At 40.6% G+C, this 10,626-nt stretch overlaps 1 protein-coding gene across 17 annotated transcripts in view; it reads right to left on the bottom strand.

Annotated features, from left to right (window-relative positions):
* The window catches only part of CELF1 (CUGBP Elav-like family member 1), a 40,022-nt gene that overhangs the window by 8,217 nt on the left and 21,179 nt on the right, over nt 1-10,626 (bottom strand). For 5 of the 17 annotated variants that reach the window (XM_077928474.1, XM_077928449.1, XM_077928452.1 and 2 more), the window contains 9 exons: nt 10,264-10,312; nt 8,979-9,113; nt 8,724-8,803; nt 8,222-8,383; nt 7,572-7,653; nt 4,351-4,479; nt 2,465-2,578; nt 2,150-2,334; nt 1,196-1,352 (listed from right to left, as the gene is read on the bottom strand). In XM_077928474.1, coding sequence (XP_077784600.1) covers nt 1,196-1,352; nt 2,150-2,334; nt 2,465-2,578; nt 4,351-4,479; nt 7,572-7,653; nt 8,222-8,383; nt 8,724-8,803; nt 8,979-9,113; nt 10,264-10,312 — 1,093 coding nt within the window. Of the gene's footprint in view, nt 1-1,195; nt 1,353-2,148; nt 2,335-2,464; nt 2,579-4,350; nt 4,480-7,571; nt 7,654-8,221; nt 8,384-8,723; nt 8,804-8,978; nt 9,114-10,263; nt 10,313-10,626 lie in introns of all 17 variants that reach the window. The other 12 variants (XM_077928462.1, XM_077928468.1, XM_077928461.1 and 9 more) reach the window with 12 other exon arrangements.

The raw sequence follows: 10,626 nt of genomic DNA, 5'->3' as shown, positions 1-10,626 counted from the left end.
GAGCATAGGAGGATTCTGTCAAGTTCCCTTCTGCTGAATTTAAAATTCTGTTCCCAGGAAGGCAAAACACATTAACACTAAATATACCTGCCTGCAATTATATACCCAGTTAAATACATACAAGTCACACCAATGTCAATGGGAATTGCGTAGAACTTTGTAAGTAGTCAGGACTCAAAGCCACAAGATTATAAGATAATGTTAAGCCAATAGTGCACTGCATTAGAAAACTATCTGTTTATTACGTAGAGTGAGGTGTGAGTGCAAGTGAGATATGGTGGTGGGGTCTATTTTCCCTTTTGGAAGCAGCCCTTGGTGCCTCCTGGAGTGCCATTCTGAAAGGCCTCTGACGGACTACTGTGGGATGGAAGGAACTGAAAAGCTCTGTGCAAACACAGAACACCATATCCTGATCCAAAAGGGTTTCATAAACCTTGTTTTGCTACCTACCTAGGTCTGGAAAAAGCTAGGAATTGTGTTGAAAATGCCAAAAAGAGGACCTGTCTGATAGCAAAGAAATTCTAGTATTAAGAAGGTAATTGAAAGGGTAACTAAGATAAAGTTTTGATGTCATACGAAACATGTGCCAATTATTAACTATTCTTTTCATGTTTACTTCTGCTATAATAAGTTATGTTACATACTGGAGGGTATCACCTGCCTCCACAATGAATCTACACATAAGCCACTGTGTCAAAACAATCTACATTAGAACAGAAAGGGGGAGGCAATGATGTGATAAGTTGGTTTAAAATCGGCAGAACAAGACTCATACATCTACAAAAGGTGTTTCATGTGTTTGAAATAAGTTAAACACATGAAGAAATATTGGGATGGGTTGTCAAGCATAGGTCAGGCCAAGCTTTATGGTTCGTGGGCTGCATTCCCACTGGTGAGTATGAAGCTGCACAGGCTTGTCCTCATTACCAAAGATATCAATGAACTGGTGAATATCAAGTTATCAAAGAAGTTTCATCAGATATTACTTCATGAAGGGGCAAAATCCTACAAGGTAGCAAAACAAATCTTCATGGTCTGAATCTCATTAAGCTAGGTTTTGAGAGATACAAGTGGCTCATGTGATTCTATCATGCTCACACAGCAGTGAAGAGCTATGCACACAAAAGTTTCTTTCATATTATTTTACCTTAAGGAAAGGAATTAAGAACATTTCTGCAAAATATACCCAACATACCAAAACATTTGCTCAGATTAGTCTGCTTGTCAATGAAAACCTTGGCGGAGACAACATTCCCAAAAGGCATGAACATCTGCAGCAAATCTTGGTCCCCAAACTCCTGGGGGAGGTGGTAGATGAACAGATTGGCTCCCTCTGGACCTTGAAAATATCCATTTAGAGAAAAATTCAAAGAAAGCACAACTCTTTGGCTATTAATATTGAAGCAGAGATCAAAACCCATTCAGTTCTCAAGAGCTAGGGATGGTTCCAGAGTACTAAGAGTCATTCAACTCAAACTTGGCTCTGTCAGTGAAAAATCTGTCCACTTCCTGCCAAAAAGCTGCAGCTTTTAAAAGTGTGTCTTCTCAGTCTTAGTTTCTAAATCATGTCTTCAGCAGGTAGGGGGGGAAATCTCACAACTTCATACAAATGTGAAATGAATCTTTACAGCTAATTATGTGGGCACAAAACTAGCTTCCAAGTTCCTATACCTTTCAAAGCCAGTCATCAATGATGCATTTACCATGAGCACACCAATGTGCTCTCTACATTCTCAATAAAGTCAGTGTCCTACCACCTTACTAGACTATTGTACAGACAGAATTTATTGTGTATGAAATGCACCGCTTGAAATATGAAAACCATTCCCCACTTTCCCAGGAATCTGGAACTGTTAAAGATTCTAAAAGAAGGGATAAAAACAAAATTTATGAAGGTTTTCAAAATTAAATGCAGCAGTGAAAGGAATATATATATATAGAGAGAGAGTGTGTGTACCTGGATGCGTAACAATAGCCAAAGGCTACTAGAAACAGTCTATGTACATTAGCCATTTGAGGCCAGGGAGCCAAAATATTTGATATTTCAACATAATATTTGTCTGTAGTTTCTATTGTTTCTCTCTCTTGCAAAAGTACAGGACTCTAGCTCTTAGAGAACCAACCTTCCCGCCACTGTCTTTCACCTACCTTCCTTTTGACTTCCAGCTGCACCAATACTCTGCTGCGTTAACAGACTCTGGTTGTAAAGTGTGGGCAAAGCTGCAGCGGCATATTGCTGGATCCCAGAGTAAGCCTGAGATAGGGCCTCCATAGTGCTCCCTGTGCCATTTGAGAGACCACCACTGCCTAGTCCACCATTTAAGGCTGCCATTCCTAAGCAGAAAATTTGAATAAATGTCAGTGACTGATTTGTCAACCAGTTTTAAAATCATATGTTATTATTAAGGGAAGCTGAGAGGCAACCAGAACAAAGGGCTCATTCTTTTCTTCATGCTAAACATACCTGCTAAAGAGCCAACGTTGAGGCCTGCAGTAGCCCCTGCCAGTGTTTGCAGTGCTCCAAGAGAAGCCATTGGGTTAACAGAGGAGCTGCTACTGGAACTGGGTGATGATCCTGCTATTAAAATGAAAGCATTAGACACCAATAGCTGCTTCCAACACAATCACATCTTACTACTTTCTCCAAAATGTGCACTAAAAAATGTTGCATCAAAGGCTTCAGTAATTTATACCAAGGATCGTTAAAATACCAAAACTTAAAATTCCCCAATTGTGTACAGCAGTGTATTTTTATACAAAATGGAAGCCCTGGGATCTGACCAGCTGTAAACTTGTATGACCCTAGAAAATTCAGATTTAATCATGTTTCACTTTATTGTATGGAACTCTGAGCATATTAGTACATGCTAATCTTGGGGGTGCAAACCTCAAAGCCTGTTTCACTGGTAACTTTGTGCCTAGACACTAAGGCAGGCAGGGGTCCACAAATGTTGGCATAGTTTACAAGCCAGCCATTATTTGAGGTCATCACCAATTTCCTCCTCAGAATCTCTGAAATGAACAGATGCCTTGGGAGATGGAGTCTCTCTCATTTGTATGGTGTATGGAGAAAATAAAAAACCAGCAGGACTGCTGAGAAGGGACCTTTGTTGTTTGGTAACCTGCTTGGAAACCACAGTAGAAATGAGACCTCTGGGTAGGGACCTGCACAGTATTGGGTGCCTTGCTCAACAGAGGCTGGGAACACTTTCCCTGATCAACTGGCAGCTAGATATGTTGATGCATGCACAATGGAAGCTGATCTGACATGAATTTGTACCATGCTGCATTACTGACATTTTAGTTCTTCTACTACCTCAGAACTGTTGACTGCTCAGTAGTTGATCATGATATACCCAATCAGTTCCCAAGTACTTCCCCTTTCCTACACTCTAGCACAGAGGTGGGGGATGTCTGGTCCAGGACCAATGTGGCCGTCCAGGCCTCTCTATCAGGCTCTTAGGGCTCTTCACAGGCCACAGCCCTTCAAAGCCTTGCTCCTCACCCCCCTCTAGTTCTTCTGGCCTGGCTGGAATGTGTCCTTAAACTGTAATAATACCTCTTGCTTGACTGGATGGAGAGATGCATGTGTCAAAACATCTGACCTTTTGCGTGACTGGACTGTAGCCTACTGTACAAAGGTAAAGAGTCACATCCATTATCCCACTCATCACTGCTTTGCAGGCCCCAGAAGGCTGCCCATAAGAGAATGTGACCCTCACGTTGAAAAACGTTTCCCACTCCTACTCTGGCATCGGACTTGCTAGATAACTGGGACCACTTTAGTTTCCATTCTTTCTCATGAAGTCCTTAAATGAAATCCCTTAATTTCCTTCAAAGCCACCATTCATTTCCATGTATCAAAGTACAGCACTGCACTTAGGAAATGGCAATACGTGGCCTGGTGTGCCTGCATCTGTGATCAGAATGCAAATTATCTTCTCCCAACTAATTATGACATGCAACCCTTCTCTCAATTCCACTTGACCCTGCAATATTCTAAAGCAAGTTGAAAATTGGAGAATCAGAACACAGGAGAGAAGATCAACTATATTCCGAAAAAGAACACCTTCTTGTGGAAGATGGCTTCGATGTTTGAGGACTACTTCACATGTTAAGCAGAAATGTATTTTATTTACAGATGCAACATACACCCACTTCTATCACATATGCTGAAGACACCTACACTGATTTGTTTCATGTTGTGTAAACAGCAGAAATGTGTTTTGGGGAGGCAGGCCTAATCAAGTCTCCCCACAAAAAAGCTTATGATTTAATGAGTAGCCGGCTCATTGTCATGTGGCCTTAAGATATGCAAAACTGTATTATACCAAGACATGGCTCTCTTACCTGAACTGGTGAGCACACTTAAAGGGCTGTTAGAAGAATTGAGTGCAGTGGTACCACTTGGTGTGCTCTGAGCTGCGCTGGCTGCAGCTGCTAATGCAGCTAGGTTCTGTAACTGCATTGCATTCAATCCTGCAACACATCAATGAATAGTGTTTCTGTTCTGGTACCACTAAGCACTAAATCACTAGTGAATGCAACAGCATTCAGAAGTTGCTTTATGGAGGAGAGTGAAGCCTAACATTCTCAAGCACCACAACCTCCTGATGCAAGAATTTTTAAAAAATAATATTCTGACCTACAGGGCAACAACGTAAGGAGAGCCTGCTGGATCAGACCAATGACCATTTCATCCGGCATCCTGTTATTACAGTGGCCAACCAGGTGGTTGTGAGTAACCTGCAAGCAGGACCGGAGCGCAAACACCACTTTCCTCTCATGCAATTTCCAGCAAGTGGAATTCAGTATACTGCTTCTGACCATGGAGGCAGAATACAGCCATCATGGCTAGTAGTCATTGAAAGCCCTATCTTGCATGAATCTGTCTAATCCTCTTTTATAGTCATCCAAGTTGGTGGCCATTACTACTTCCTGTGGGAGTGAGTTACATACAGTGGTGCCTCGCAAGACGAAAAGAATCCGTTCCGCGATTCTCTTTGTCTAGCGGTATTTTCGTCTTGTGAAGCAACCCCATTAGCGGCTAAGAGGATTAGCGCTATTAGAGATTTAGCGGCTTAGCGGCTATTAAAGGATTAGCGGCTAAGCTGCTAGAAGGTTATTAGTGGCTTAGCGCCTTTGAAAAAGGGGGGGGGAGCGGGGGGGGGAAATGGCGAGACTCGCAAGACGTTTTCGTCTTGCGAAGCAAGCCCATAGGGAAATTCGTCTTGCGAAGCGCATCGCAAATGGAAAACCCTTTCGTCTAGCGGGTTTTCTGTCTTGCGAGGCATTCGTCTTGCGGGGCACCACTGTATTTTAACTATGTGCTATGTAAGCCTGGTGCAAGCAAATCAGGATGAATTGTGGGCACCACAATTTAAGGAGGATACTGACAAGCTAGATCACATGAAGAGGGTGACCAAGATGATAAAGGGTCTGGAAACCAAGCATTATGAGGGCGTTGGGAATGTTTAGCTTGGTAAGAGGAGACTGTGAGAAGATATGACAGCCATCTTCAAATATCTAATGGCCAGTTACATGGAAGATAGAACAAGCTTAGGAACTGAACCAATGGATTCAAGTGAAAAGAAACAAAATTCCACCTAAACATCACGAAAAGCTTTCTGATGGTAAGAGCTATTCTACAGTAGGACAGACTCTCACAAGAGTTGGTGGACTCTTTCTCCTTGGAAGTTTTTAAGCAGCAGTTGGGTGACCATCTGTCATATATGATCTAGTTAAGATTCCTGCATTGCGAGGGGTTGGACTAGATGACCCTTGGTGTTCCTTCCAACTCTACAATTCTATGATTCCATAACCTCTCCAGGGACTTAACCTAAATGGTGCAGGAGTTCTTGATCATGCTGTCCTACATTTCCCAGTTACAACTGCCAATGACTTGAAATCCCTGTGAATGCAGCATGTTAAAGAGGGACTCTGTAGTACAGTGGTACCTCTGGATATGAATGGGATCCGTTCCGGAGCCCCGTTCGCATTCTGAAGTAAACATAAAACGACATTTTGAGTGTCTGCGCAAGCGGCGAAACCCGGAAGTAACACACTCCGTTACTTCCGGGTGGCCGTGGAGTGCAACCCGAAAATACTTAACTTGAAGCTACTTCAACCCGAGGTATGACTGTATCTTGTCTGGAAAAAGCAGAATTCAAATTATTCTGATTCATAGAATTGCAGAGTTGGAAGGGATCCTAAGGGACATATAGTCCAACCACTGTTCAAGCAGCACACAAAGCAATAGCATTCTCAAATACCATTAAAAGGGTGAAATCTCACTGCCCACACAACTGCATGCAAAATGTTCTCTCTCAGTTCATGGCTAATGTGCCACTGATTGTGTAATTGCAAAAATGCCTCACACCACAGAAAACACTACGCACATACTAAACACAGAAATAATGAAGAAGCAGTGCAAAGAGAAGAGTAAAAATGCTGACCACAGCTGTATGTTCTTCCCCTTATTCACTGTATTGACATTAACCTGTCATCCCACCTCTAATTCAGCGTATGAGGTATGCACCATCTAATTTTATACATTTTTATCCTTTACAATATTGTTCCATGTAACCATTCTCCATTACCCTTAATACTTTCAAATGGAAAGCTTATTAAAGATAGCTGTGGCTCTTCACTGATGATTGTAGTCTCTTGTTCAAAAGCAGTATTTTAAAAATTACTTTACATTTAATATGTAAAGCTTTTGTTACCCTGATGGTAAATTGTAGGTACTGGGACAGGAATTGTTTGCCTTATTTGGCTAATTTTCTCCATTCTTAAAAAAAGAGAAGCTATTAGCTGTAAGAGATACAACAAAAATATTGCTCAAACACAAAAGCACAGATGCTAGACAAGTGATGTGAGGTGGAAAAATTTCTGAAGTTTTCTGGTGCTTTATTTTTCTGTGAATATTCTTAATTTTATAGATTCATTAGTAACAATGAATGGGTGCCACTTTCTATTTTTTAAAGCTATATCTATACTTACGAAATACAACTAAAAACAAGCATGCCAAATTAAGTTACTCTAGTAAATTTTCTATTGCAAACTGAATCCCCTTCCCCCCAAAATAAATTAATTCCAATTGATTTCCCTCCCCCAGAAAAATCCATATTAGTGAGCTAGACATATGTAGATTCTAAAATTAAACACAGCTTGAAATTCACTATATAAAGTGAAGCAATATTTTTCCTATTATTGTCTGACCATTACAAAGATTCCAGAATAGATAGAAAAGTAGATATATTAAATATGCCTGAGTATGAGGAACATGAGTTGGACAGTCACCTAACTGCAACTGTACTTCTTACTTCTTCTGCATTTAGAACACTTCCTGCACATTTGAAATAAAATCCCTAGAAATAATGAAGAGGCAGTGCAGAGAGAAGAGTAAAAATTCAACTCCGGACTCTTCTCTATCATAAGCAAATGAGAGCCATCTTCACTGACATTAGTATATCATGCCACACTTTCTTAACAGCCTTCTCATGATTCTTTTTCAATATGACATCGAACCTACTTTCAGATTCCAAGGGGCAAGGAAAGAAAACACTCACCTCCCATTGGGTGGAGGCTGCCCAGTGTGTTCAGATTTCCAGAGGAGGCAGCTGCTGTCTGCTGAAGGAGCTGTAAATAAAGCTAGACATTACACCAAAAACAGAACAAGAGTGAGAATGAGGGCTGGCTCCACTGCTGGGAGACACTGCACTACACCACAGCCAGAGCGCCGTCCTAAGTGGAATAGCCACTGTTCAAACAGACCATATCAAGCGGCACACAAAGCAATAGCATTCCCAAATACCATTAAAAGGGTGAAATCTCACTGCCCACACAACTGCATGCAAAATGTTCTCTCTCAATTCATGGCTAGTGTGCCACTGATTGTGTAATTGCAAAAATGCCTCACACCACAGAAAACACTACGCACATACTAAACACAGAAAATAACACAGATCCTTTCTGTATTTATGCCAAATGAAAACCTTTAGAAGGCCAGTACTTTAGTCCTCATGAAACAGTGACAGATCCCTCCTCACCAACCTGAGCACATGAATGCTGTTAAATGGTAGCAACTTAATTACCTACACTCACCAACTTGCCCATGAAACACAGAGTTTTGCAACAGAACAGAAACACAGAGTTTTGCAACAGAAATTATTGTGGATAAACCAAATGATTTTGCACAGAAACTGCCAGGGAAACTCACTGCTAAGTACTGGGGTCCAAGGGTGTTCAGTCCAGCCAGGTTTCCCCAAACTGATGCAGCACTGATTTGTTGCATCTGCTGCTGGAGCTGCTGTGCAATTCGTTTCTGTTCTTTATCCTTTTGGGTATCTGCAAATTTCACTACGATGGGAGAAGAGCATCCCTGCAATATCAATTCACATAATTATACTTTATACATTACCTCCAAATGCCACAAATAACTCTGATCATTTAGAAAAATACACCAATCTTATTAAAGCAATCTCCTAGCTTCCCGAGTTCTAGCCCAGTTTTCCCATGTTTTAAAGTTAATGTATCTTATCTAATCTATCATAAAATTGGGGATATGTGTGGGCGTGCCAGTAGCTGGGGTTCAAACCAAGAAACAATACCGCAACACTTTGAAAACTTCAGAGTTACAGAACCTTCTGCTCTTTCCAACCGTTAAGGCCCGTGTATGCTCAATGCAAACTATCCCAGTTACTCTAAAAAACGTTTCTTACCTCCATGGTCTGTGCTTGGTGCATTGCTTTGATTGCTGTTTGTGCCATAGCTCTTGTTGTAAAAGTCACAAAAGCACAACCTGGGAAGATAATAGGATCAAATTCACTTGCTAAGTTTACACAAAACTTTTACAAAAAAAGCGGAGGTGGACATTCTGCTGACTTCAAAGATTTAAAATGCTTTCCAGTAAGATACTTTGGGGGTGAGAGATCTGCAAAACGATCAACAGTTTCATACCAGCTCCCCATGCTTACCTCGACTTAGGCCATCAGGACCCCGTAGAATTCTGCATTCTTCAATCTGCCCAAAGGAGGAAAACATCATTCTGATATCATTTTCATTGCACTTCTTTGATATCATCCCAATGAACAGTTTCCTGTCTTCCACAGCTAAGAGAAGAACAAAAAGGGAAGTCACTTATCTGCCCTGACTAAAGAAGTAAGTAAAGTTATATAATTAGATTTCTTCACAGTTTATCTACAAACACACCGCATGAACCCAAAATTTTCTCCATCTGGTCCCCCAGGCCCTTGAAGCAGATTTTGAGGGGGCAGGGGGGCTGTAAGGGAGAGGAAGTGAAGTTCTGTTCTGTAGTGTAACTCCACTAGCAGAACAGGAGCACTGGATACCGTCACTTAGATTAAGAATTGATTAAATAGAGAGATCTTCTCATTGTACATTGCTATTTGGCATATTTTTGTTGGCAATATTAATAAGTTGTTCCAGTACACAAAAATGTAAAACCATATTTAAAATGTAAACCATGAATTTAAACCATGAACAACTTGTTCGTTCTTGAACAAGCTGATAGACAAATGAGCACATATTTGTATTTTATATAATTACATAATTTGTAACAAAGAATGTATTACACATCAATAAACCACAGAAAATGAAAAGCTTAGTCTACAGTGCAAAAAACACTGACCAGCTTTTATCACTAAGAAATTGATTATCCTCTTAATATAAATAGAAGACAGTGATTTCTCCTTTAACATAGGTGGATTTTACAAAGTAATTTCCAGTATGAAACAAGCTTGCAAGCCTGAATACAATGCTCCATTAAAAAAATAAATCTTTGCATACTGTAATAGACTATAATCTTCTTTTAGAACAGAAGGGTTTATAGTAAGAGAAGAGAAAGTTGTGTATATAGAGCAGCCTTGTAATTCTAGATGCAAAACTATGTGCCAGAGATTATCTTCATTCACTAGGCAGCAAAGGTAACAAAATCGTTCTGAGAAAGCAAATATATTGCTTTCCCCCTTTTCTTTTAGGATCACAATGAAGCCTTTGCAATGAATATGTTTTTATAGAACTTGAAGCTGAACCTGTAGAAGTATTATTAGCATTTCCTCAACCAAGGGAGACGGATCAGCTTCTTTCACTTCTTAAGTGCAAAGCAAAAGGCAATGCACAAAGGCAGTAGTAGTATGGGATGCTGTAGTAACTTGGATGCTGTTTTCTAAGTCAAAATCAATGAACTTTCCATATAACAGACTTATTAATCTGAAAAAAGCCTGCTTTACATACACTTACCATTATTCTTTTCACTGTCGGCTGGCTTCATTTGGATGGGATGGTGCATCTGTAACAAAGATAAAGCAATTAGGATTGGGAGTGGTGCAGAGGTGGAAATCAAGTTTTAGGGAGTAAATCACCTCCAGCCACAACTATACATTCCTTTCAAAGCTGTTGTAACCAGGGAACTTAGAAATCCATTTTTACAGAGACTAATTCAGAGGACAGAGAAGACAGTACAGGCGTCTCCCCACTTCTGCACAATCAACTCACACGAAGTGCCAGGAAATAATTCAGTAATTCAATTCAAACCCGGAAATGGCGGGAGAGAGCAGGAGAGTCCTCGTGGAGACCCTCCCTGAATCCGGAAGAGGATGTCAA

Source organism: Podarcis muralis, chromosome 1, assembly GCF_964188315.1.
Source record: "Podarcis muralis chromosome 1, rPodMur119.hap1.1, whole genome shotgun sequence".
Classification (NCBI taxonomy): domain Eukaryota; kingdom Metazoa; phylum Chordata; class Lepidosauria; order Squamata; family Lacertidae; genus Podarcis; species Podarcis muralis.
The sequence above is the reverse complement of the archived record's forward strand: the minus strand, read 5'-3'. Positions and strand labels throughout refer to the sequence as shown.